Raw genomic sequence first — 27783 nt, forward strand, 5'->3', positions numbered from 1 at the left:
CTGCTGATTTATACCCTACCCTGGTTTGCTCCAGCTTCCTCTCTTCTTGTTCCGATTTCAAGAACTACTGAGGCCGCCTCGAGATAGTTGGAAGATATTCTAGTCGGAAACAATTCTGCCATTGTCTCTTTTTTATTCTCTCCCCCCCCCCAGCTCTGTCTTCCCCTTGGCTTGGAGCATTTGCATGAAAATTTCACGCCAGCCTATTGTTTATTTAGCCTGGAAGCTCTCGGGGGCAGAGGCTGTCTCGGGCTATGTGTATGTGCAGCACTGAGCGCGACGGAGCCCGGATCGCAGTTGGAGCCTCTAAGTGGTGGTGTAACCAGAGGCGACGCATGGGGGGCGGCGTGCGGGGTCACGTGCCCCCTTCCCCGATTTGCTGCCTGGCTTGTACTGAGCATGCTCAGTAACACTGCTGAAGCCAGCTGCCCTCACTCTGCCCTCTCGCTATCAGCAGACACGGGTCATTTCCGGCTGTAACCAACATTCTGACTTCTATAGGGGGGAGGGATAGCTCAGTGGTTTAAGCACTGGCCTGCTAAACCCAGGGTTGTGAGTTCAGTCCTTGAGGGGGCCATTTAGGGATCTGGGGCAAAATCAGTACTTGGTCCTGCTAGTGAAGGCAGTGGGCTGGACTTGATGACCTTTCAAGGTCCCTTCCAGTCCTAGAAAGGATATCTCCATTACACCTGTGGATCACTGCCAGGTTCCTGCCCGCAGAAAGGCCTGGGTCTGGGCATGGTTTTGACTGGACTTCTGTGCACAGGGGGGCAAAATCTATCCTTCCACAGAGGCCTTTGCATCATAGAATATCAAGGTTGGAAGGGAGGCCATCTAGTCCAACCCCCTGCTCAAAGCAGAACCAATTCCCAGACAGATTTTTGCCCCAGATCCCTAAGTGGCCCACCTCAAGGATTGAACTCACAACCCTGGGTTTAGCAGGCTAATGTTCAAACCACTGAGCTATCCCTCCCCCCTTCTGCAACTGCAAAGCACTGTGGGAGTGAGCGGCTCATGGCACAGGCGGGGAAATCCTTGAGAACCACGCCACTTGGAAATGCCCTCGAGAATCCTGTGACCTTCACCGTGTGCATCGAGAAGCCGCTGCCGCAGCATCTAAATCTGCCTGACCAGCCTCCGGCAGTCCCTGCCCGATGGCCTGGCTGATTCTCTTTCCCTGGGACTTTGATCCTTCTCTCATCTTGGCAGGGAGATCACCCAGCATAGGGACAGGGGAAGACGCTGACCCCTCCTGTGTTGCTTACAGGGTCTCGGATGGATGCGGGGAGGGATACACTGAGTTTTGTCCGGTGAGAGCCACCCCACCCCACACAACCCTGTTGACAAGCACTTTTCTCAGCAGCTCCAAACGGCATTCGTCATCGGCACTGAGTCCATGGGGGCTCACGCACCCATGGGAAAAAAATAATGGGTGCCCAGTACTTGGCAGCCACAGCTGTTCCTCAGGACCGCCGATCAGCTGTTTGGTAGCTGGGAGAGGGCGGGGGGCAGTGGGCGGGCGGGAGCCTTAGGGGAGGGGTTGGAGCTGAGGTGGGAAGAGGCAGAGAGGGGGCAGGAAGAGGCGGAGCAAGGGCGGGGCCTTGGGGCGGAGCACCCCCATGGGAAAATAAGTCATCCCCTATGGCATTCGCGATTGCAGGATGGGAGGGCAATATTGGTCTGTTCCCAGTACCCACAACCAGCTCCATGGCAATGAACTGTGACGGCACAAAGACAGGTTTCCGACGACAGGTGGGGGGACGAACAGCGGGAGCGGGCGAACCTTGGAGTGGCAAAGATCTGATTGTTGTTCGAATGTCCCGAAGTAATAAAAAGTACCGGGGAGGGGAACTATGAGAGCTAGGATTGTCTGTCTGGAAATAGGTCGCTTTGCAAAACTTTCCCTGAGTTGGTAGCCGCTCTCCCAAGAAGCACTGTATCCACCGACTTCAAAATTATGGGCCCCGTTCTCTGCTGCTGTGCAAGCCGTGAGTGAGGGGAACCTGTGGACCAGAGGGTGGTGAAGCACTGGAATGGGTTCCCTAGGGAGGTGGTGGAATCTCCTTTAGAGGTTTTTAAGGTCAGGCTTGACAAAGCCCTGGCTGGGATGATTTAGTTGGGGATTAGGTCCTGCTTTGAGCAGGCGGTTGGACTAGATATCTCCTGAGGTCCCTTCCAACCCTGATATTCTATGACTCTGACAGCGTGTCCCCTTCCTTTGGTGCTGACCCCCGTGAGCCGTCTTTGCTGCTGACCCCCGTGAGACGTCTTTGCTAGTCCAAGGTGCTGGGCTGCCTTTCCTCAACTCACCTGTGCTCCCCCGTCCCCTCTGCAAACTACAGCAGAACCTGCTGGTGGCAAACTCAGTTGAAAACCAATATCCGTTGGAGTGTGCATGGGAAGAACAGAGTCGTTATCGCTAGAGTATCCTGGGGGAAGGCAGGAGAAGGCAAAAAGGGGATGGCCGGGTCCTAGCCCTTCTGACGGGAGCAGCTGTGGGAAGCTGTGGGCTGTCCACCTTAGCAGCCGTTGTCCCTTGCAACTTCCAGGGGTGGGTGAAAAGCTCCTGGTGGAGCTCTTACCAGACAGGCCATGTGGAAACTGGGATCATCAGAGAAGTCTTGTGGCTTAAAGCCACTTCACTACGGCACATGTCCTGTCTGCACATGGGCCTGGAGGGTGTCAGAGGCAGCAGATCCACCACCGTTCCCCTGGAGAGAGTTCCGGCAACCCATCTTCACAAAGCCACTGCGCACCTTTCCCTCCCGATGGCGCCACTATTGCTCAGCGTTCTTTGGAGGGGAGGGGATTTTTGCCTCCCCCGCTGGGTGATACGGGAGGCAGGTTTCGGGGGACTGTAAAGAGAGGAAGCTTTAGAGAGGAAGGATGGTCCAGTGGTTTGGACAGTAGCTGAAGACTCCTTCAAGACTTCCTGTGTGAGCATGGGCAAACCTCTCCGTGTCGCCGTTCCCCATCTGTACGGTGAAGAGAACAGCCCTGCCCAGCCCCACTGGGGGTGTTTTAAGATTAAATACATCAAAGATTGTGAGATTCTCAGATCCTGCGGTACCGGGAGCCAGATAAAAACCCAGGAGAACTAACCGAGAAAGCTTCTGCTTTCTCCAGCCCTGCCTTCCCCGGGAATCTCCATGTTGTGTGTTTTTTATTATGCAAATCACAATCTCTGCTGGGGTCGAGCTATTTTTTCTCTTGTCCCAAGCTTAAAAAAAAAAAAACTGGGGGGGAGGGAGGGAGATAATTTCCTCAGCAAGTCATCGTCGTTAATGAAGTTTTACAAAAACAGATACAACCAAGGAAAAATAAAATTTCACAGGTGATAAATTTTTCCAATTTCCCTGGCAGAATTCGATAGGATTGTTAAATTAAGAGTGAAGGTGTCTGTTAGGAAGCAACGAGCAGTGATGGGTAATTTTATAGAGTGGAAAATTGAATCAAATTGCTACATTAAAACACAGCTCCTCTGAGAATCTGCCCCTCACGCAGGCTGCTCCGTAGCACCAGGGCTCGGTAGCTGTGCCCGGCGAGGGGGTGGGAAAGACCGATTCTCCGGTCTCCCCAGCGGGGGTTCAGAGGGGATCGGGTTTGCAATCCAGCAGTGGTGGAACGTGCCACATCAGTGCCTCATTAAAGGCAGCGTGTTCAGCCTTTTCGGGCACTGGTAGATTCCATATTGGCGGGGGAGCGAAGATGGAGGGAAGTGGGCTCAGAAAAGACCCATCAGGGTTTTGCCAGTAGGTATATCTATTTTTTTGTGTCGTCGTATCTGAGACCAATCCCTGCCCTAGAAGGCAGAACTTGTCCTGCCTTCTCTTTTGGGCCTGTCTACACTATAACCAACTCAGGGCACCTGGTCACAACAGGGTGACGGGGTTACAGTTCCTTGAGCGCTGTCCCCCACCCCAGCCTCCAGCACTTGGGGCATTTGCCTGAGCCCTGGGCAGAGGCGGGTGACCTGCCAGCATGCACCAGCGGGGAGCAGTTTCAGTGGGTCCAGTCGATGGTGCCATCCCTTGGGATATTTGCTTCTGGGCATTAGACAGGAAAGGGTCCCATAGCACCAGCCGTGGAAGCAGGGTGAATGGAGCCTGTTATGGGGAAGTCACCCCAGCAAACTGCTCCCCTGCCCAGGAACATTTTCCTGAGGAAAATCCAACCAAAGCTTGCGAGTTCTCTCCCTTCCTTCCTAAAAGCCTCCATCCATCACAGCCCTTCTGGGGCGCTGTGCAGCTAGGAGACAGGCTGGCATTTAATTATGGTATTAATGTTTCAGTTCACGGCTTCCAATCCACTCGCTCAGCCTGCCACTTGCGGGCTGGCAGCAGGCACGGGACGCGCCACCCACGGCAAGGGGAAGCCCGCTGTGAATGGAATTCAGAGTCCTGCCAGCGTCATGTGAGGCAAGGTCCCCTCCTCCGCCACACCGTGAAGCTTGATGCTTAGGGAGGGATGTAGCCTTGGCATCATGTGACTGGTGGGATTGCGTAGCCGGGCGCCTGTCAGCATCGAGTGACTCCATGGCCCTCTGTGTTGTGCAGGGGAGCGGTTTGACTCACTGGGGAGATGAAGCTTACACACACACACACACACACACACACACACACACAAATCCCAGTGTGGGGTGTTCAGTTGCGGTGTGGCAGCAGGTGAGGCTGAGGATTTGAGCTTTGGGGAGGGGAGGAGCAGCTGAGGGATGCTGACGTCGGCCTATGCGGGTAACAGCGTGTGGCCTTCACTGTCCGCTGTGCCATCTAGTCTCCTTAGAACATGTAAATATCCCCGTAGGCGATGGCTAACTTGGTCCCTTGGTGCACCAGGACCTGGGTGGAGTACAGACGCTGCTTGCCCAGCTAGCATGGGTAGAAATAGCAGCGTAGAAGGTGCTCAGACCGGAGGTTCTCAAACTGGGGAGCACAGAATGTACAGTATTCGGGGGGGGGGGGGGGGGGGGGGGGGGGGGGGGGGGACTTACTGCGCACATTTTCCCCACAGCAACGAATAACTCTTGAGGTTTGAGGGGAACAGGGCATCCATCTTAGACCAGGGCATCTTAGACCCTTGCTTCTGGGCTGCTGCTGGCCGCAGCGCTGCCTTCTGAGCTGGGTGGCCGGAAAGCGGCGGCTGCTGGCCGGGCGCCCAGCTCTGAAGGCAGCGCCTCCGCCAGCAGCAGCGCAGAACCGAGGGTGGCATGCCAGGGCCGTCCTTACCCATACATACAGGGGAGGAGGGATAGCTCAGTGGTTTGAGCATTGGCCTGCTAAACCCAGGGTTGTGAGTTCAATCCTTGAAGGGGCCACTTAGGGATCTGGGGCAAAAATCAGTACTTGGTCTGCTAGTGAAGGCAGGGGGCTGGACTCGATGACCTTTCAAGGTCCCTTCCAGCTCTAGGAGAGAGGATATCTCCCAGGAGACTACACAAAGTACACAGCTACGTAGGGCACCAGGAAATCTGGGGCACCAAATTTTCTGGTGCCCTGCACAGCTGCATGCTGCTCCAGTCCCTGCTCTGGCTCTTCCTGCCCAGCCCCAGCCCTGCCTCTTCCCACCCCTGCTCTGCCCCGTCCCCACTCCCCTGAGCTCTGCAGTAGGGCCAGGGCAAGTGCAGCGACCCGGCCCTAGCCGCGCTGCCGGTGAGTACTGGGGGGTGGTCCCCCCTCCTAAGCCAACCCCGCCCCCTCGCAGAGCCTGGGGCCCGCCCCCTCTCCCTGCAGAGGCCTGGGGCCCCACACACCCCCGTGAGGGGGCTGCGTAGGGCCCCAGAATACATAAGGGCGGCCCTGGTGGCATGAGATGGTATTGCCAAAAAAACAACCGCACCCATCGCACTAGTAACACCAGTGTGGTGCCAGGAAGTAGCATCTTACTTAAAATGTACATGACTGTACACTTAAATGGCTGTGTTGGAGTCAATGCTTTTCTGCGTTTAATATTTAGTGAGAGTTGTATGTTGATTTTCTTTTTATCGGTATAGGTACTTGTGCAGCGGGGAGGGGGGGGCGTAAACTCCTACAGACACAAAGAAGGGAGGCCCGATCAAATAAGCTTGAGACTCACTGGCTTAAATGAGTAGACAGGTCCCAGATCCATAGGCTCGGTATCCTACACGGCGCTCCACGTGCCCAAGCAGTGCCTCCCATTGCTACCGCTAGCAGCGTGGTGTCCCACTGCCAAAGCTTTAACCTGCTCCCCTCTCTGCCAGCGCCTTTCACTACCTCGTGTAGCTAGGCGCCGTAGGGCAGACCCAGCCGCTGCCTCGAGGGCAGACACGGCCCTAGACGTCGCTACAAACCGTACCTCGCGCCCAGCTACCCCGTCCCAAGAAGGGGCAGATGTTTGAATTACCCCGCACCTCGCTCATGGCGCGTCTCCACAGGTGAGGTCTTAGAGGCTTAGCTCGCGCCCGTCAGAGCAGTGCAAAGAGAAGCGGGATCAAGGCTTTGTACCCTGCAGTGAAATACAGGGGCGTACTGCGGCCTGGCGGGATCGGCTGAAAAGACTTTCCGTTTCCATAGGCCCTTTCCTCTGAGAAGCTCTGAGCACTTTACAAAGGGTGTTGTCCCATTTTTTCACCGGAAGGGAAGTGACTCGCCCAACTCAGTGACGGAGCCAGGAAGAGAATCCAGCAGCCCTGACTCCTAGCTCCTTGCTCCAGCCGTTACACCACCCTCTTTTTCAGAGCCAGGAAGAGAACTAGCATCCGGGCTTCCCTCTACCCACTCTTGAGAGTTGGAAATAGAACCCAGGAGTCCTGACACTCAACCCCCTTTCTCTACCCACTAGGCGACGCTTCTGCTCAGAGTTAGGAATAGATCCCTGGAGGCCTGGTGCCCTGTTCCTGGCTCCCATTACTTGAACTTGTAAACTGTGGGTGGGGGGCGGTTGGAGGTTCTGGTTAAAATGTTCTGTGATACGTCAACTGTGAAATTGGGGTGAGGTGGCAGAGGACGGAGGCTTGCTGGGAAAGGTGCTCTCTCCTTCCCTTTGCCAGCCACGGTACCTTCTTGTAGCTGAGTGCAGAATAAGCAAAAGGACTTGGGTAAAGTTTTCTCGTCTTTGGGAGCAGGGGGCTGGAATCAAGCAAGCCGCCTGACCCCATTAGAGGCGGGAAATGCGGATCCGCAGCAGCTGTAATGGCAACAGGAACCGGCTCCGCTCTCTGGAGGGGTTTCCCGTAAAACAGAGAGAAAGCGAGACAGATCACCCTCCGTGGAAATGTTAGCACACACTCCACTGCCCAGCACTTCAGAGCAGCCTGCGTTACTGCTAGGAAGGGGCGGGAAGGAGCCAGGCTGCCTGGTGCACCACAAGGCGGGGGGTGGGGGGGGAGACACGGAAGGCCCCGATGGGCTTAGCATAATTGATGTAACTTTTTCTTTTCCCCCCGCATACCAAAAGTCACGTAGAAGAAATGCTCCCCTTGGAATGTCATGTGTTTTCCTGCACCAGTGCTGGAAAGGAGAGGAGGAGAGGAGGAGAAGGGAGGAGAGGCCAGAGGTTTTGGGAGAAAGGGGGGGCCCCAGGACAGCTCGGCTCAGATGGGGGCAAAGCCGTACACAGGGAGCAAGCCAGGACGCAGTTGAGGGTGTATGGAGGTTGCGGATTGTGGTAGATGAACGGCACAGACTGCAGGTCTATGGGGTTGCAATTAGACGTGTGCAATGAGATAGATGAGTAAACATGGGTGTGCGGAAAATAGATGGGGGTAAAATCAGGCACACACAGATCACAGGGGGATGGGGTATAACCACATATAGGCCGGGTGTAGGTTGGCAGGTAGATGGGGTGTGATCAGGGGCATGCAGGTTGTGAGTGGATGGGGCATCTCCATGTGAGTGGGCAGAGTACAGTCTGAAGGGGTGTTCGTTATTTGTATTATGGTAGCGCATAAAGGCCCCCATCAGGGATCAGGGCCCCATGGAGCAAGGTGCTGTACACGCTCATAACGAAAAGACAATCTCTGCCCCGAAGAACTTGCAATCCAAGGCTAGTGCTTCTTGTTCCCGAGGGTTGCATTTGAATTCCTGAAGACCTTAGCAGTGGGCTCATGGAGACTTAAATGTTACTCAATACTGCTGAGTGCACGCTCTGTCAACGACACGTATAATGTGCCCGCCAGCATGCTAGCTAGACACCAGGACATACAGCAGAGGTTTGTTATCAGGGCTCATTCCTCCAAGTTACGTGCTTGCCGCAAAATACTCGTGGTAACTTTTTGATACGCTTGCCAGCGTGTGATTTACAGACTGTGGATGAGTAAGGTACAGCTTTGCATAAACAAATGGATGGCAAACCTAGAGGGCTATTGCCCACTTACTGGTCTTCCATACTCCCAGGCTGTGCTTCGTTGGGGGAAATACACACAAACTAAAATCTGGGACATTTAGTTTGGCGGGTGGGGGGGGAAATATCCATTGATTCAAACCGATGGAAGGTGTTTAGAGAGGAAGGATGGTCTAGCGATTAGGGTGCTAGGCTGGGATTTGGGATATCTTCAGTCAGTTCCCTACACTGCCACCGCCTTTCTGCGTGACCTTGGGCAAGTCACTTAGCAACTGGGGTGTGGTGAGGCTAAATATATTTGAGAGCATGGGGCGGCTTCCATATTATGGTAATGGCAGCAATAGATGGGTAGCTTGAACTGCTTGCTGTGTGCAGTCCCAAATCCGTAGCATGGCGGACTGCTTGTCTGATATGCTGATTGGAACGGTGATTGTTAGCCTCTGGAATCAGCCACTTGCTTGTGACCTCAATGCAATAGGGAATGGGTGTTAAGTGCCCCAATGGCTCCTTCATCCGACTGTTTGAATTCAACTCCAGATTGTGGCATTAGGTTCCTTCTGAAGGGACGACAGGGTTCCGTCTTAATCATTAAACCTCTCTGCTAATTATCCCCCCTACCCCCACGGAGAAGCTTTAGTCTGGAGCCTATCCCACGCAGGGTCACTCCTGTTCTGCATCAGAAGCGGCCGAGGCATTTCAGAAAGCTCTCACCAGCTGTCGGTTTCATTCGGCACCAGGTGGATCCGTGGGCCTCTCCAAGGGGCTCTTTTCGGTGTGGCAGCTTCACCCGTTCCTTGATTTTTAGCAGGACTTTCGCCTGTCAGAGTTGTAGCTCTGCCATGCCAGTTGCCTTACCCCCTCCCCTCTGAAGGTGGGGGGGCTGCTGCTGCTAGGCCCAGGGGAAAGTACCAGCAGAAGACGGAGTGGATGTACGTTCTCCCCTTTGGAGGGCCGGGACCCGGGTGTGCACTCGCCAAGTCTCCCTGGAATATTCCTGTCTAGCCTCACGTCAGGACACCGGCGTCCAGCTGACCCGAGGAGCGAAGTTGTGAGAAGTTGCTCCCTGCAGATGGCTCCATCAGAGCTTAACCATTTCCTTCTTACCCAGTGGCAGCAAAGGCAAGACAGGTGCCGTCGTTTGCAAGGCATTCTTTGACCGTGTGACTTTTGGAAGAGAGAGGGCATTTAGGTCCCATCTACTCTACAATTATAATTGAGGAAGAGGCGGGATCACAGTGGTCTCTGGGCCCAGTTGCAGCACTGTTAATGAGTAATGCAAGGGGAACCTAACCGTATTCCCCCAACCCTTGGATGGTCCCAAGGTTTTAACCAGCTACGACCATTCTGCACTGCAGTATTTAACCGGGTTGCAACTGGCTGGATTATAATCGTAGTGTAGACTGGGTTCTTTGCAACAGTGGGGTAGAGAGACCGAAGGGCTCACGTTGCAGATGGAATGGTGCAGGGAGAGGATGTTTGGGTTGGAGAGAGAGAGAGGCCAGCCACCAAGGTGCTAATGCAGAGAACAGAGAGCTTGGAATGGGACCACCTTTGTGCAATCGCTGCTCTCCCACGAGCATGTTGTACGTGTTACTTTGCTGTGCAGTGGAAAACACACACGCTGTCTCTCATTAGAGCTGCTATATTCTCATCCACTGTGGAGACTGAAACTGGAATCATAGAATATCAGGGTTGGAAGGGACCTCAGGAGGTATCTAGTCCAACCCCCTGCTCAGAGCAGGACCAATCCCCAACTAAATCCCCAAATGGCCCCCTCAAGGATTAAACTCACAACCCTGGGTTTAGCAGGCCAATGCTCAAACCACTGCGCTATCCCTCCCCCTGTTTGTCCCGCCGCGTTCTGGCTCTCCCTGTAACTTCCAGATGAGCCCCGTTAGCACTAATTAGAATGAAAACAATACGTTGAGCTTCTACAGCAACGTTCAGATGAGTCTGGTTTTACAGGAATTAGCCAACTAATCCCCACAACCCCCCTCTGATGTAGGCAGGTAGGATTATCCCCAATACTGATAGGTAAACCGAGGCACAGAGCCTGTGACGCTTGGGTAGCTCGCCAATCAGGAGACCATCTCCTTATCTATCAAGACATGTCTACGGTCACCACGTAATCTGAGCATCTCCCTAGTATTTGAAAATGCAAATAACAATAACAAGCTTTTTCCCTTTCCAGCCCAGAGGAGAAACAGCTGAATTGGTTTACAGGGCAAGTCACTTATCGAGGGAAAGCTCAATCCGGTGCATTTAGGGCCTCATTTCTTGTGGCCAAGAGTTCCGCTGGGTCCAAGAGCTGTAAAATTCCATCTCCTGCATTCATGAGCCTCTCCTTAGTAGTCCACAGTCCCCATGGAATAGCTGCATCATTCTAGGTCACGATTGCAGAGGCAATCTCGCCGTTGCTCAAATGGGTTTACGAAGCAATTTATGGTCTGGATAAATTCTGCCAGGAGGTGGGGGGCTATGTGAGTAAAAGAGGGGAAGTCAGGCAGGAATTCTGTATGTCAGATCATTTTTTCCACCCACACTTCACTTCCTCTCATCCGAAAAGCCTGGCGTTGTAAGGGTGGGCGTGGACACTTTGGTATTCATGTCTGCCTCACTTATAGGTCTACGCTACCCGCCTGAATCGGCGGGTAGAAATCGACCTCTTGGGGATCGATTTATCGCGTTCCGTCGGGACACGACAATCGATCCCCGAATCGACGCTCTTACTCCACCAGCGGAGGTGGGAGTAAGCGCCGTCGACAGGAAGCCGCAGAAGTCGATTTTGCCGCCGTCCTCACAGCAGGGTAAGTTGGCTGCGATACGTCGAATTCAGCCACGCTATTCGCGTAGCTGAATTTGCGTATCTTAAATCGACCCCCCCTGTAGTGTAGATGTACCCTAAGGGTGCTTATATGACCTCCATTCCCTTATTAACTGACCACCTCACAATCTTATTTATCGTCACAACCTCCCCAGGAGGTAGAGAAGTGCTAGCCTCCCCCAAGTTAGAGTGCCGGGAGACTGGGTGACTTGCCCAAGGTCACGCAAGAAATCTGTTGCAGAGCAGGCACTTGACCCAAAGTCTCCCAGATCGTAAGCTAGTGCTCTAACCATTGGGAAGCACTTCCTCTCTATAGCTAAGCTATAGAAGTAGCCAGGGAGCTGTAACAGCCCTTTCCCTAATCGTCGTCCTCCTTGGCCGGGGAGAGTTTGTTTCTACCGATAAGCTTCTTTATCCAGTACTAGAGGTCATGAGCTCCTCGTTGATAGTCATGGTATTCTGCATATAAGACTGGCTGTAGCCTGGGAGATGACTCCCAAGGCACAGTGAGAAATAGTGTCTCTTCTGAAACTGAATTGCCCTGGAAGAATCGGTTTTATCTGTTCCCTTCCCAGGGCCAGATTAAATGCCGTTGTCCAAAAGGATAAAGAAATCCACTTTTGATTGCTTTGATAGTGGGTGTTGTTTTTTTTTTTTTATCGTGGTTGCAGATGCATTTACATTCTCTTTTACAAATGCAAAGAGCAGGCAAAAGCCACTTTCAATAATTTATTTTCAAATCAATGCTAATGAGGTTATGTCTCGTCAGTGGCCGAGTTTTACAATAAAGTCTGATTTATTTAGAAAAGATCTTTGGTGCCACTTCCCGTCTAATGGGGGAGCCGTTGCAGTGACCCTCCAACTTCGGATCCAATTTGTAATTCACAGCGGAGCTCTGACCTGATTTGCATTGATTAGAATCGGGAGGCAGAGACAGCTGGGGCCGGGCCGTGGAGGGTGGGGGAGAGCACTCTGTCTTCCAAAAGTGCCTAAACGCAGCAGATTATCTACCGCCTTGCGATCAAGTTGCACAGTATCAGCAAAAGGCCCGTCGCTGACTTTATTAGAAAGGCCCTCCCGACCATGGTTCCTCATGAAACTGGGGTACATACGGCTCTGCCCTGAGATTAGAACAAAACTTGGTGCCTTTGGGTTCACAGACCGAGCTTCAGTCACGGTACCTCACGCTCCTGCATAGGACTTGCCTATGCTGCAAAAATAACCCATTGCTAACCACAGGTGCAGCTCAGTGCTGTCTGTCAGGGCCGAATTAGGTGCTGAATCCGCGCTATAGGTGGATGTCCAGGGGGCTGACTTCCAGAGACATGGAGCAGTCCTGGAATCTGGGTTTTGTTTCTAAACTTTGTGGTTGCACAGAGAAACCTGCAAATGTGACCCAAGCAGTGACGTCTTCCTGAGTCTGCAGACAACCTCTGGCAGAGGGAGCGTGCTGGAGCCATCTGGCCCCGCACCCAGATCTCCTGTTCTGGGTGGGTGGGGTGTGGTTAGGATCTTGGGTTGCCTTAATCCAGCCCTGATTCCTGTCATTGTCGATGCTTGCCGCCAAACTGAATTCAACACTGGTTTGGCCGAGTAGCGTATCCACACCTTGTGTGGGTGCCGCTCCATCAGGGATTCTGAACCTGTATTCATGTGCCAGTGTAAGGACCTTGCACCAATCAACTCCTGGGAGAGTGAATGCCGGTGCTAAATGATAGGTTACCCATTTAAACTAAATCACCAGAACCCAGTTGTAAACCGATGTAAGTGTGTGCACAAAAGGGGCTTGCGCTGACTTAGCCCAAACTGATTTGAATTAAACTGGTGCGACTATTGGGTATAAATAAGCCATTCTTTCTCTCACACTGACTTCAATCTCCTTTTGCTCTCATGAGTAGCCTAGGTCCCACCGGCTCCCTGCTCTTTGTTTCGTCTTAATCCTGTTCTGTGCAGTCCTCTCCCCTATGGCTCAAACCTTTTCCCACTGAAATAGGGTGACCAGACAGCAAGTGTGAAAAATCGGGACAGAGGTGGGGGGTAATAGGTGCTAATATAAGAAAAAGCCCCCCAAAATCAGGACATCTGGTCACCCTACACTGAAATCAGTGGCTAAACTCCCATGACCTCAGCATCTTCTACCATCTGCCCTCTATGCCTGGATCATCCTCTCTCTTCTTCACTGGCAGGGGTCCTTTCTCTCACCTTCTTCAGATTCCCCCTTAAATCTGCTTCTTTCAAGAAATCATTCCACCTCCTCCGTTTCCTGGAAATTATTGTTCAGTCAGTGTCTTGTGTCCCGCAGACCATAAACTTTTCAGTGCAGGAAACGTTTCTTCCTAGATGATGCTTCTAAAGTGCCATGTAACTTTATGAGGCTATAGTAAGTGATTTGTTTTTAACAGTGTTAATAGGAATTCATGGGTTTATGCAACGTGCTTTAAAATATTACCTGTCCCAGGAGCGGAAGACTTCCCCTTCCCCTTTTTTTCAAATTTACTGGTTTGAGAATCAGATGCTCTCTCGAGGCAAGTCATCCGATCGATTTTATCGAATCGAATCTCTAATCTAATGTAATCTATTGGTATTGTATTGCTGCTGGGCATTGCTGGAGTATCTCTACTTCGTCCACATAATGGTTCTGTGTCTTCTAAAAGCCGCCACTCTAGGGTTAATTCCTTCTGGGACCAGTGTGCGTGGAAGTCGTCACAGTCTCCGTTTGTCCATAGGCTTCTCTGTGCGCCATGTCCTTTTTTCAACGCAGGGCCCGGACTGGCATCCACTACTCTCTGAAATGAGAGCGCCAGGCATTCAGATATCCTGGCGGTGGGCATCACATAAAGCCCCCAGGGCTGGCTTTTCCAAAACGGACAGCGTTGGCGTTGTTCTGTGCCCAGAGAAGTCAATGGGAGTTTTACCACGGACTTCAGTGGGAACAGAGTTCGGTCAATGCTGAGAGCTTTGGAAAAGTCCCACCCCTCGTCTAGGGCACAGGGTGGAGAGGCCTCCCATGCGGTTTCCATAATCTCTCGCTAACCAAGTTCTTTCATTTCATTTCCCCCACTCCTTTCCAGATGAGGAGCTTGACTCACCCGTCCTGGAGGACAGAGAAGACGCTGGAAGTAAAGGGAAAACAGGTAAGAGACGACCACGTCATTTGGAAGCAGTAGGCTCCTTGGGGCCGGACTGCAGGAAGGACCTTCCTCCGGCTAGTTAGATCAGGAGTTAGTGTACCTCTCTGACTGTTTTAAAAAAAAAAAAAAAAAAAAAAAAAAATGAGGAGTCCTTGTGGCACCTTAGAGACTAACAAATTTCTTTGGGCATCAGCTTTTGTGGGCTAGAACCCATTACATCTGATGAAGGACTCCTCGGTTTGTTTTGCTGATACAGACTAACACAGCTACCACTGAAACCTCTCTGACTGGGTGGCTGAGAGCATAGAGGAGGGAAAAGGCCCCAGGATTGAGGCTGCTGACGATGAGTGTGGAGGGGAGGGAGGCTCTTAGCTGCTCAGAACCCTTTTGAGAACCTTCTCCGTTAGCTGCCTCCCTTTCTGTTCCGCTCTACTCTGCGCTGGTTAGGCCTCAGCTGGAGTATGGTGTCCAGTTCTGGGCGCCGCATTTCAAGAAAGATGTGGAGAAATTGGAGAAGGTCCTGAGAAGAGCAACAAGAATGATTAAAGGTCCAGAGAACATGACCTATGAAGGAAGGCTGAAAGAATTGGGTTTGTTTAGTTTGGAAAAAAGAAGACTGAGAGGGAACATGATAGCAGTTTTCAGATGTCATAAGGAGGAGGGAGAAAACTTGTTCACCTTAGCCTCTAAGGATAGAACAAGAAGCAATGGGCTTAAACTGCAGCAAGGGAGGTTTAGGTTGGACATTAGGAAAAAGTTCCTAACGGTCAGGGTGGTTAAACATTGGAATAAATTGCCTAGGAAGGTTGTGGAATCTCCATCTCTGGAGATATTTAAGAGTAGGTTAGATAAATGTCTATCAGGGATGGTCTACACAGTATTTGATCCTGCCATGCGGGCAGGGGACTGGACTCGATGACTTCTCGAGGTCCCTTCCAGTCCTAGAGTCTATGAATCTATGAATCCCCCGGCAACCAGCTGCTTTACTTACACCCCCCTGCTCCACCAATGGGCTGTGAGGTATCTTCCCCCCCTCCACCTCCGAGCCTCCCTTCAGGTCTCACCGTTACCAGCAGTGAGCTGTTAAGGCTGGGTGGGCTCACCATGGGGTTTCCTCTCCTTCCAATCCTCCCTTGGCTATTAGTGCTGGCTTCCAGCAGCACAAGACCATCCAGCATCTCTCTACTCTCCTGTGGCCCCCTACCTGCTGTGACAGCACTGAGTCCCTTTCCAAAGGTTGGGCCGAGAGCTCCAGGATCCAGCTAACTTCCAGGCCTATCAGCAAAGGGGGACCGCACAGCCCAGTGGGGAAAGGAAGTCCTGTCTCGAGAAGCTGACCAAATGCTTCACTGTTGCTATTCGAATGAAACACATTGAGATACAAGTACATAGACAATGTTCATAACTTCAAATACAAAAACGATACATACATGCAAACAGCATAATCATAACCAGCAAATTATGACCTTTCCAGAGACACCTTACTTGACCTCCTTTGTACAAGATTTGGTGCAACGATAGGACCTTGGTTGCAACAATGATCTATACGGTCATGGTTCGTGTCAATAATGTCACATCACGATCTGACCCTGAAGAAAGGTTCAGGTTCTACTGGAGGGATGGAGGCAGCTTTGGGGCTTGTGTCTGCACCTCAACGAGAGGAAGTGGTTCCTTGACCCTGAGGGCCAGGGGAGTGGAAAGGCCTCGTCTCTACTCCTCAGCGCCCTGAGACTGGAAGTTCAAAGGGTAGGATCAGGGAGGCATGCAATCAGAGCAGCGACCATGGAACCACTGCCTGATCCCAGCTCTGGGTGCCCCGGTCTCATTCCAGGCACATTTGGATATGACTATGTAACCCGTTTTTTTGGTGGATGTGAAATCGCATCTCCTCCACCCCCTGCTATTATCCCTGCTACAGGTAACTAGTTGACTCTGCGTTCCTAAGGACAGACGCCCCTCTGAAGCCTCCTTGCCAATGGCCTCTCCCACTGCTGTCTGCAGCAAAACGTGGCATCTCTCGGGTGAGGACGCTCCACTCATCAGCCCTGCTTGACTTAGAATCCAGCAGTGGCTGCAAAGATCTCCGTTGTAAATGCACGTGCCGTCGCTCGGTCTTCCCTTGCTCCATTTGCAGCAGGCGATCGGGACCGGGGAGCGCTCGGAGAGGGAGCCAGGCTTGTAAAGTTCAGGCCGCAAACGGGAGTGGGGAGAAGGGGAGAGACGCGCCGAAAAACCATCGGAAAGAGCGGAAAGTGAGTCACCGCCAGCAAAGCCGAGAGGAAGACGGAGCGGGGTGGATCTGTGTCCTGGAATGTTGGAGGCAGCATAAACCCAACCCCCAGACTGCCACCCAGAGCTAGCTGCCTTCACAACATGTGCCTGGAATCCAGCGTCCCCACCCCTGCTTTTTCCTTAAGAACCCCTCGGGTGGGAGCTGAGCGGAAGGTCTGTTTCCTGCCCAGCTCCCCCTAGTCCCACCTGCTTCTCTTCCCATCCAGCGTCCGCCCCAGTCACAGGAAAGAAGCCCTTGTGTGCGAGCCACCTCGGGCAGTGCAGCTGTGAGTTTCCTGCAGCCCCAGTTCCCTTTTTACAGCTCCGTTCAGGAAATCGCGGCCTCCTGGCCAAAATCTGGTTTGAGACCCGCCTCCTTGGGTTCTTTCCTGCCCCCGTTCCATGGGGCTCGCATCCCAGAAATTAAAGGGGGAGGTTTAACCACAGGAGCAGGGGAGATTCCGCCAGGTTTAAAGCTTTATTCACCCCTCTGCACACACACAAAAAACCTTGGCCGTTAAGGTCTGAGTAGCTCAGATCTGGGTGGCTATCACTTCACGATGCACCCTGTGTGCACGAGAGGAAAAGGTGCCCACGTGGTCTGTACAACGCCTTGTGTCTGCTGGCTTAGTGCACGTGAATATGTCTCCATCTAGTGACCTGTCTGGGAGACTACAGTGGTGTTCCCCCTTTAGCTCAAGTGGCGGTTTTGGTGCCGAAGGTCTCAATCCTGAAAACCTGTATCGTCGTGTCTGTCCGTGGTCATGCTGTTTTACTTACCTGCCCACCAACTGTCCTAGGCCTTCCGGTTTGGGCACAAGTAGGGTTGGTTGGGAATTTTTGGCCAAAAGTTTTTTTTTCATTGGAAAATGCCAATCAATTGAAACCAGAACTTTTTGTAGCAGGGAATTGTTTGGACAACAGTTTTGTCAGGAAGGTTTCTTCCAATTCAGGGTGGAATTTCTGGTCAAAACAAGAGAACCGGGACTGGAGCCTTGGGGTTTCCGTATGCCAAGTGAGCGCCCTGAAACGAGAGAGCCAGAACTGGAACTTGGGGGCTCCCATATCCCGAGCGAGTGCCCTCGCCACCAGGCAGTTGGCCGTTCTGGGATGCCTCGCTTGCTCTCTTTCCATGACAGATTTCCAAAGCTCTCCATGGGCTGCAGGGTCACTGGCTCACGCGGCCAAATGAGTTTGAGTTCCAGCTGCTTGTGAAGATCGGAGTGAATGAGAATTCTTCTGAATGTTACGTTTCTGTGGTGTTGTTTTCCCACCTTCATGCCCCACCAGCGTGATGAGTTATTGGGCCACTGCAGAACGTGGCAGCTACAGCAGGTACGGGCGCCCCAAAGCTTCGAAAACAGACGTTGTCACGTTATTTATAAACCCTGCTTTGGTCATGACGCAAAGCTGCGCTTTCATCTGTGTAGGATCAAATGCAGCTGCCTAAAGAGAGAAGGCAGAGGGGAAACAGACGGAAGGAATATTGGAGGGGCATGTTCGTGAAAAATAAACAAATCAGCCTAAGCAAGTAAATTAAAATGAAATAAACTAGTTCCATTTCCCCACTGAACTTCCTAATTCTCCCCTCAGAACTGGCGCCTAGGAGGATGTTCAAATGTATAATCAACCAGAAGCAGTCCCTAATCCTATAGCGGCAGCGGTGTGTAGTGGGTAGAGCACTAGAGCAGGAATCGGGAAGCTTGGGTTCTATTTCTGGCTCTTCCAGTGACCTTGGGTGAACCACTTCCTTTCTCCGTGCCTCAGTTTCCCCACACCTCCTATCTTATCTATTTAGATTGTAAGCTCTTTGGGGCAAGAACTCTGTCTCACTATGCGTTTGTACAGCCCCTAGCACACTTGGGCCCTGACCTCAATCTCCGAGTGCTCCGGGAATACAAATAATATTTCGTCCTTGGATCAATTCGGTCTTTGGCTGCCCACATGCAGCTCCCACAAGGTGGCACTTCTCCTTCCTGACTAACCCCTACTGACGGGCTCAGTCTATGCAGAGCAACTGTGTTGACTTCTTTATGCTGGCACTGAGGGAAGCACCATTGTTCAGGAAGGTGCTGGCCTGGGCTACAGTGAAAAGTTGTGCCGTTGAGGTCTTGGAACAGGTACAGGCCGGATTCAGTCAGCTACGATCCTTGCTGCTGAGTGGCTTCCATTTTTCCCTTTCTATTTCCAGTTCCCTTTTCAGTTACTAATGTACTTGGAGACTAAGGGCTTGTCTACACGGAGATACTCAGGAAAGTTAATCCGAATTAACTAAAGGTGTGAATTTAAAGTGGATTAGTGAAACCACATTAAACCCCAGAATTAAAGTGGCCTTAATTTGGTTTAGCTCCCTAAAACTGGGGACTTGAGAGGTGCCGGAAGGAGTCATGCACTCAAGTCCCTTAGGGTACCTAACTGCCGTTGGCTTGGGGTTTTAAAGGCCGTGTTTTCCACCATTGGCTCATTTTGGCCTTGGATTTTGTTGGCCCAGCTTGTGATGCCTTGAGCCTGATGCTTGAGAGGGAATGGAGTTGCAAGTGCTCTGGAAAATAGGCCCCAGGCATCTCAAGGGGGGGACCCCAAATAAGAGGTCACCCTTGAAAATTTTGGCCTGTCCCACTCCAGTCTTGCCAGCCATTCAGATGCCCTGCTCATATTCATTCGTATCTTCCTTGTGGTGCTAAATGTTCATCGTTATAACTATTTTAGTTATTAGCGTGGTCATGATTGCTTTAGGACCTGTCTCTTTTCATGCTGAATAATATAGTAGACTCCATTGCTGGGCAGGATTTCAAGGGACAGGGTTGTGGCATTCCTGGAAGCACTTGTCTCTGTGCTTTAGTCTTGTATTTTTTGTTCTTCAGTCCAAACGGAACAGAAGACTAATTAGGTGGAGTGAAGTCCTTGAAATGAAAGCTGAGAGGCTGGGGGTTGCAATGGGCATTTTTCTTAATTATATCAAATGGTCAAAATGCCAGATGAGCATTTGGCTAATGTAAAACTTATTGTTTCTCATTTCCGAGAGCCACAAGGACACCGTGAAGCCAGCCTCTCCCAGCAAATCAAACTGAGAGCTGCAGTCTCATCTTGCCAGGAGTCTCATTTTCTTCTCTTAGCCACTGGTTCCTTTTAACCCCTGTGTTCTGAGCTAGAATTAGCTAAGGCCGAGGTAGGGTAGCCGCATCTGCAAGGCATTTTACCAGGACGGGCACAGCCAAATTCCACCACTCGACAATCACCCGCAATCTCTGGCTCCTCCCACGATCCAAAGCTCCGCCCTCTCCCGGAGTAGCAGGATGTTTCTGCTCCAATGAAAACAACGAACAACTGTTGCTTTTTAGACGGTGGTTGTTACGCTTCAGAGTCCATGGCCACCCCTGAAATGAACCGGGGCAGCTTGCACTCCTCCCTGGACTGTTGTTTCAAGCCGTGCCGGTGTGGGGAGGAAAACACGGCAACAGCCCCGTTTGGATGGTTTTCTTAATGACCATTGAGCCTATAATTAGAGACCCAGATTCTGATTCCCGCTTACGTCGATGGGGATCGGCAGCAGCAGCTGCCCTGAAGTAACCAGTAAGCAAATACAGAATCTAGGCTCGGTTTGTTTGTTTGTTTATAACGGAAAACTAATTTCTGTAGAGACAGATGGGCCCATCTAGGTGCTGGGATGGCATATGACCGAGTGTAGGCTCAGCCTCACCCCCGAGGGCAGTGGCAGCTGGGCTTAGTAATGAATACAGGAGACAGGAATGTGAGATTTGACAGACTGGATCCGATCCGAGGCCCATCTAGCCCAGTATCCTGTCTCTGATTGTAATCGGTACCAGCTGCTTCAGAGGAAGGTGGAAGAACCCTGCCGTAGCAGATGTGCCTTCCACATCAGGTCTCATGCTGATCCCTAATAGAGATTGGTTTCAGCCCTGACACATGAAGGTTAATATCCCTTCCAAAAAAAAAATGTGTTGAACTTATTTCTGTCTCTGATTAGTCTTTCTAGCCATATAAATGTCCATTCCCTTTCTGAAGCTTGTCCCTAGCCTCCGTTTGCCAGAAGCTGGGAATGGACGACGGGGGTTGGATCATTTGATGATTCCCTGTTCTGTTTATCCCCTGGAAGCATTGGCCACAGTTGGAAGACAGGACACTGGGCTAGATGGACCTTTGGTCTGAGCCAGTCTGGCCGTTCTGATGTTCTAAGCTCTTGGCCTCAACAGTTTCCAGTGGTTATGAGTTCTGCGGTTTAATCAGATGGTGTGTGAAAAAGTATTTGCTCTTATGAGGTTTAAATTCTCCAATCTTTTAATTTCATCTAGTGCCCCTTTTCTTTCTCGTGTTATGAGACAAGGAGAACAGATGGTCCCAATCTAGGCAGTGTTGCCTCGTGGGTAGAGCACTGGACCTGGGACTCAGGAGAATTGGCTTCTACTCCAGCCTCTGCCACTGGTCTGCTGGGTAGCCTTGGTCAAGTCATTTCGCCTCTGTGCCTGATTCCCCAGCTATAAAATGAGGAGGAGGAGGGTGCGCTTTGTGATCTGTGAATGAACAGTACTATATAGGAGCTGGGGATTATGATTACCGGCTCTAGACTATTCATTATATTACGTCCCCTCTCATTCGGATCCACTCTAAGGTAAACAATCCCAATCTTTTCCATCTCTCTTCGGATGAGTTTTTTCCGGGCCCTCGATCATGATTGTTTCCCTTTTCTAAACACTCTGTCGGACAGCAATAGCACAGTCTCCAGATGAGGCTGGATCACTACTTTTATGTTAAGTTTTTGGCCGTGGTGTGGTAGCCCTGTTGGTCCCAGTAGATGAGAGACAAGGCGGGTGAGGTCATGTCTTTTTCGGCACCAGTTTTTGTTGGTGGAAGGTACAAAACTTTTGAGCTTTTCGCGGCTCTTCTTCGGGTCAGGACTCAGACCGGAAGAAGAGCTCTGGGAAGCTTGCGAGCTTGTCACTTCCACCAATAGAAGTTGGTCCAATAAAAGAGATTCCCTCACCCGCCTACTTTATATAAAGCCATTACAGTCTCTACCTACTTTCATAGAATCATAGAATATTAGGGTTGGAAGGGACCTCAGGAGGTCATCTAGTCCAACCCCCTGCGCAAAGCAGGGCCAATCCCCAGACAGATTTTTGCCCCAGATCTCCAAATGGCCCCCTCAAGGATTGAACTTATGTAAAGGCATTACAGAATCCGCCCCCCTCCCTTCTATTCCTTATGCAACCTAACATCTGAGCCTTTGATGGTGTTTTTTAAACCACAGCTGCACATTTCACGGAGGTCTCCATTGAGCTGTTTATAATGATGCCCAGGTCCCTTTCCAGAGTGGAGTCGGTTAATTTAGATTCCTCTACGGTGTCAGAGTAGTTCCACCGGGCATTATTTGGCACTTACTGACACTGCATTGCAGTTGCCATCCTGTTGCCCATTACCCTCGTTTGGTTAGGGCTCTCGGATGTTCCTCGCAGCCCTCTCTGGTCCTGATTAACCTAAATAACGTTTCACCATCTGCAAATGTGGCTGCCTTGCTGCTTACCCCCTTTCCAGATCATTAATAAAGACAGTAAACTTGTGTTTTTTTCCAAAGCCCTATCACCTGAACCCCTTTCTTGTGCCCCACGATGGGGGAGCAGGAAAGGATTCAGAGAATGCAGAGATTCGGATAATAGAGCAGAAACTCCCCGCTGCAAGATAACCACCCTGCTGCTGATTGGCTCCTGTAACGACATAGGGAGCCCTCCGCAGCCTGAGCGAGCGGGGCCATGACAGTGGAGCTGCAGAGGGCCCTGCACTGCTGCTCCCGCCCTTTTGATGATCTGATCCCGCGTCCCCCACGCTATTCGGACAATGGGGCGTACACTGTATATTAAACAACGCGGGACCTCGCACCGGGCTTCAGTTTCTTTAGATCTCCGCTATGGGCTTAGTGACTTACTGCTTTTTAAATGATGGATTTGCTTCCTCTCCTCCCACTCAACTTCCAAAATTATCTCATTTTTTATTACCAGGGAAGAGCAAATCTGGGGTAGGGATCTCCAAAGCCGTCTCGACCGAGTAGCAAAAACCAACACAAATAATCCATTGAGCAATGTCCTTATCTTCTTTAATTGCTCTCATTAACCACTGATATCCAGCGGCCGCACTGGTTCTTTCAGGAATAGAGCTCCACAGGAGGAAATAGTTGGTGGCCCCAGTTTCTCGGAGGATGTCTGCACTGCAATCAGAAGGTGTAATTTGCAGCGGGTGTAGGTGTGTCTGAGCTCGCTTTGATCAAGTTAGCTCACTAAAATGCGCAGAGTAGCTGTGGTGGCCCGGGCTAGCTGCCTAAGTACGTAGCCACCGTCCCAGGCAGGAGTGCGTTCGAGCGGCTCCACCTACGCCACCAAGATTATGCTGCTATTTTTAGCAAGCTAGCGTGATCAAAGCGTGTCCGGTATGCCTACATGTGCTGCAATCACACGTCTAGACCCTCAGGCTTCTTCCAGTGTGGAACATTGTATATTTCAGTCCCAAATCTCCTTTCCACCTCCCACGACATATTGGGAAAATAATAAACCTGTTCTTGTCCGAAGAGGGACGTACACTGAATTTGGCCATCACTGTATTTAAACCTATTTGTCAGTGATTTCCTTGTAATGATCCGTAGGATTGCGAATGTTTTAGTTAATAACCTGAGCAATTTCCACCCCCCAAGAAGTTCCATCCTCCTGGAATATGTTTTGTGTCTCCTTTTTCTCCAAAACTGAGTGGCTTTGTGCTCCACCAGAGAGGACCAGCAGGTCTGGGGTGGGTCCCTTCCCCTGGTACTGAGTTACTCTGTGCATCACGGTGTTTTCTACCTTTTAGTTCCCTTTAAAAATAGGTTTGCACTTGTTCCATTTTTTGCTGCCCCCTGCCGTCTGCCATCCGCTATTCACTTTGTGATGAGATTCTGCCGGCTCATACTCCCGCTGCTTCAGTTCATAACCGCTGGGTCCTGTGTTTTATACAAGCTTAAATAACCCAGCAACTCCTACTCTTTCTATTCCCTTCACAATCTTTGCCCTGCCACTAGGTTCCCCCTTTAATATTTTTCCAAAGGATACAGACCTACTTTCTTCCAGCCTTTCTACTTAAGTTCCCCAAGTCCCTGAGTCATTCTGTTTGTTCCCTGCTGCATCATTACCCATCTCTGTAATGTCCTTTCTCATATTTAAGTGATCAAATCTGGGCACAGATCTCCAGATGTGTCCTTACCATTCAATCCCTTAGACCATATTAGAAACATTTCCTGCAACATGTGCTCAGTATTTTCTATTTACGCTTCACAGGCCTGATTCCCTGCCCGGTCACACCAGTGATTTCCGTTCGGTGCTCGAATGAGGCCCCTTAGCACTTTGTTTTATTGAAGTTTTTTTTTTTTAATTTATTGGGCCACAGAACTCGGGAGCTCTCAGTATCCCAGCATCTTGATCTACCCCTTTAGAATGCTCTCCTGCCTCACCCTCCATCAGGGAGCGTGGGCTAATAGGTAGCACGGGGGGCTTGGGAAGTGAAGCTGCTCAGGTCTGTTGTCTCTGCTACTGATTTGCTGAATGACCTTGGGCGAGTCACTTCCTCCCCTTCTCTCTGCCTCAGCTTCCCTGGTGGTGAAGTGGGCGTAATGATACTGCCTCAGATGAAAGTAGCTACATGTTATCGCCTCTTCTTGGGCATGAGAGTTCTCTCTGTTTTTCTACAGACCACAGTTTGAGGCTTGAGTTTTAAGGCTTCCCAGGCCTTTGAGGGTTTGTCTACGCTGCAGGGTAAGCCTGGGGTTTGAACTCAGGCTCAAGCCCACCCCCCCTTCATGCTACACACACATCACGTTAACCGGGGTCCCAGCACCACATGGGGATGGAGGGTCCACTCCTGAGCCAGGCCGGCACCAAGCGGTGCCGGTGTAGACAGCCCCTCTAGACTCGTGCTCTGGGAGTCCTCCAGAAGTATCCCACAGGCTGACTTTTTGCGTCCTCCGGACAGTCAAGTTTTGCCACACTGCCCCACAAACAAAGGGCTAGAGCGGCCACACAGTGGGAGGACACTAGGAAGTCTGGGATATGGGAGGTCGGACGCGGGCCTGCATAATGCAGTGTAGACGCTGGAGCCCTAGGTTGGGATCCAGCGTTCAACAATTCCTAACCTGGGGTTACAAACGCGTGTAGACACTCAAGCCCTAGGCTAACAAACCCAGAGTCTGCCAACTCGTGTTCTACTCGCCCTGGGCTCCCGCTGCAGTGTAGGCAGACCCGGAGGCTGCATGTTACGTCTACCCTTCACACTGGGGGGGAGGAGGGGGCGATGCCAAAAAATAGTGTAGCCATGGCAGCAGGAAGGGCGAGCCACCCCAACGGTGTGCCTGTCTGAGACGCTAGGCACGTACCCGGGCGGCGAGCCCCCCTCCCACTGCTGCTACTCTCTGTTTGAACAACACTCCCAGCTGGACGTGTAGATACACTCTTAGAGTGGTGAGCGTCTCCCTCAGCTGCTTAGTCCGGCCAGAATAAGAGCCCACAGCAGAGAGAGAAAGTCCTTTAGCTCAGGTGGTAGGAGCTTGCTCTGCTCCTCCGTATTCACTGGCTGTGGAGGTGGCGGCAGGGGCAGGCCACCATAGAATCATAGAATATCAGGATTGGAAGGGACCTCAGGAGGTCATCTAGTCCAACCCCCAGCTCAAAGCAGGACCAACCCCAATGTCAGTGTTGGCTGATTAGAAGGTGGTAGGGTTGCCGATTTTGGTTGGACTTATTCCTGGAGGTTTCATCACATGACGTCATCTTTAAATAAAGGTTAATCTTTAATTTCTGGAAACTTCCAGGACAATCCTGGAGGGTTGGCCACCCTAGAAGGGGTGCCCTGAACAATGAAGTGAAACCTCCAGGTTGGTTTCTCAAATCAAGGCGTTTGTCCCCTTCCCCAGCAGCCTCCTCCCAGCCGTGCTGTGTAGATATCTGGCATTACTTCATGATACTCTTCTTCCACAGTCCTGGGCTTGAACCAGCCGCAGCTTCCGTGCTTGGGACGCTGAGCTAGACCGGGGGTTGGCGTCGCCTTTTTACTGAAACAGATTTTTGAGGGCAAATGGCTTTTTTGAGCAGAATGAAAACTTACCTGGAAAACGTTCCGAGGGGTAGAAACTTTCTGGTTTTTCACCAGTAATAACGTCTTAGGTTTTGATTAAAAAGGAAACATTGGGGAAAACCATTCGATTTTTCAGTTCAGTTTTTAGTAAATATTTTTGGGCTTAAGTATCGGGGGGTCGCCGTGTTAGTCTGAATCCCCAAAAACAACGAGGAGTCTGGTGGCACCTTAAAGACTAACAGATTTATTTGGGCATCAGCGTTCGTGGGTAAAAAACCCACTTCTTCAGATGCCACATGAGAAGTGGGTTTTTTTACCCACGAAAGCTTATCCCCAAATAAATCTGTTAGTCTTTAAGGTGCCACCGGACTCCTTGTTATTTTTGGGCTTGTCTTTTCAAAAACCTTTTTGGTTCAAAAATAATGTTTTTGACCCCACTTTTCTTTTTTTTCTTTCCATTTTTAGTGAAACTGGAAAATTTCACCTTTTTTAATAAACAAATTTTTCAAAATTTCCAACCAGCAATACTGGAACTCTTCCAGCTGTTCTCGTTGGGGCTCACTGCTGAATGGGTTCCTAGTGGCCACTAGAAACCAATCCCCTCTGGTAATTGTCCACTGTTCTGACCTCTCTAGGCCTCCGCACAAGAGATTATGCAAACTACTACCAAGGCATGTGGGACTGCAACAGCAATCAGCCAGACGAGCTGTCTTTCCAGCGTGGGGATCTCATCTACATCCTGAGCAAGGTAGGCGTCAGTTACACCGCTCCAAAGCTAGGCGGATTCATGGCCTCTGAGCTTAATGGGCCAGATGTGGAAGTCGCGGCGGCGTCTAGGTGTTTACATGCCCCTACCCCAGCACTGCAATATCTGAATGCCCGTCAGCGGCAGCAGCAAGACAGCGTGAGCAGCGATGTGAAATGACTGCAGCCCAGCCTTCCCCCTGTGCCTCGCAGCCAGGAGAATGAGTCATGGAAGGACTTGGGCTGACACCTGGAAGGGAGCCCAGGTTGTTGCTGGCTGGTAGCACAAAGAGAGATTGATGTGTCCAGGTTTCTCTAGGCGCTGCGACTTGCTAAGAGCTTGTGGGACTGAATCCAGGGTAGATTCAGACCCGGATGGTGCTTCCTGGCCAACCGTATTCTGCAATGCTCTGAGAAAGCAGGAGGGTGGGCATGCATAGTAATGATCCTTTGCCCTTCTGTAGTGCCTCCTGTCTGCACATTGCAGACGCGAGTGAATTAAACCTCACAAACCCCCTCTGAAGTAGGTCAGTACCATCATCCCCATTTCACAGGTGGGGAAACTGAGGCACGGAGCATGGCCGTTTCCTCAGCAAGTCAGTAGCACGTCGGGGAAGGGAACCCAGGAGTCCTGGCTCCCAGGCCCGTGCTCGAATCACGGGACAACTTTCCCTCCCACGGCTGGGAGGAGAGCCCAGTTCCGACTCCCCGCCCCTCCCCCGTTTGGCTCGTACTGTTCTGTAATGCTTCCTCCCCTGTCCCAGGCATAAGCGCCTGGTATTTAAAATGCCCCCGGGCAAGATGTCTCTTCATAATGGAGTCTGTGTGTGGTGGTGCTCTAGAATTGCAGGGGTAATTGAGTTGCTCAGCCAGGTGTGACCAGGCCTTTCTTTGTCAGGCGCATGCAGGTAAATAAATTAACTGTGTGCGCTGTACTGAACGTGCCCGTGGGGGAAGGGGGATGGAGTCAGGCTCCTCAGTCAGGCTCCTGTCTAAGGCGGGGAGCGGGGTTGTAAGCGACCTCTCTGGTTCTTCCTGTTCAGAAGAGGCCCGGAAGTGGCTGCGGGATGGGCACCAGCTACGGTGGTAGGCCTGGTCCGGTTCATAGTGACCCTGGAGCGTGCGAAGAGCATGGCTCTCTCACCCTCTGATGAACAGCTTAAGGGGCGTTTTGTGTGTACAGCGCCTAGCACAGCGGGGCCTGGTCTGTGATTTGGACTCATGACTCAGGCAGGGTTCTCCCAGCCCCTTCCCTGGATCTCGCATCACTCAAGCACCAGTTTCCGGCAGTGTTAAGTTTGTCACTTCCAAAAGGCTTCCTCAGCCAGGGATGAGAACATCCTCTCTTGGCTCCGCCAACAGGTTGCCGTCCTGGCCCACGGAGCCTTCCCCATCGGGCCTGGATGGGTC

At 51.5% G+C, this 27783-nt stretch overlaps 1 protein-coding gene across 1 annotated transcript in view; it reads left to right on the forward strand.

The window, feature by feature from the left end:
* Positions 1–27783, forward strand: part of SKAP1 (src kinase associated phosphoprotein 1) — a 264424-nt gene that overhangs the window by 219526 nt on the left and 17115 nt on the right. Inside the window, exons 10-11 of the mRNA XM_034756270.1 lie at positions 14194–14256; positions 26265–26377. Of these exons, the coding sequence (XP_034612161.1) occupies positions 14194–14256; positions 26265–26377 (176 nt within the window). The remainder of the gene's footprint in view (positions 1–14193; positions 14257–26264; positions 26378–27783) is intronic.

This window comes from Trachemys scripta, chromosome 23 (assembly GCF_013100865.1).
Source record: "Trachemys scripta elegans isolate TJP31775 chromosome 23, CAS_Tse_1.0, whole genome shotgun sequence".
Taxonomy (NCBI): domain Eukaryota; kingdom Metazoa; phylum Chordata; order Testudines; family Emydidae; genus Trachemys; species Trachemys scripta.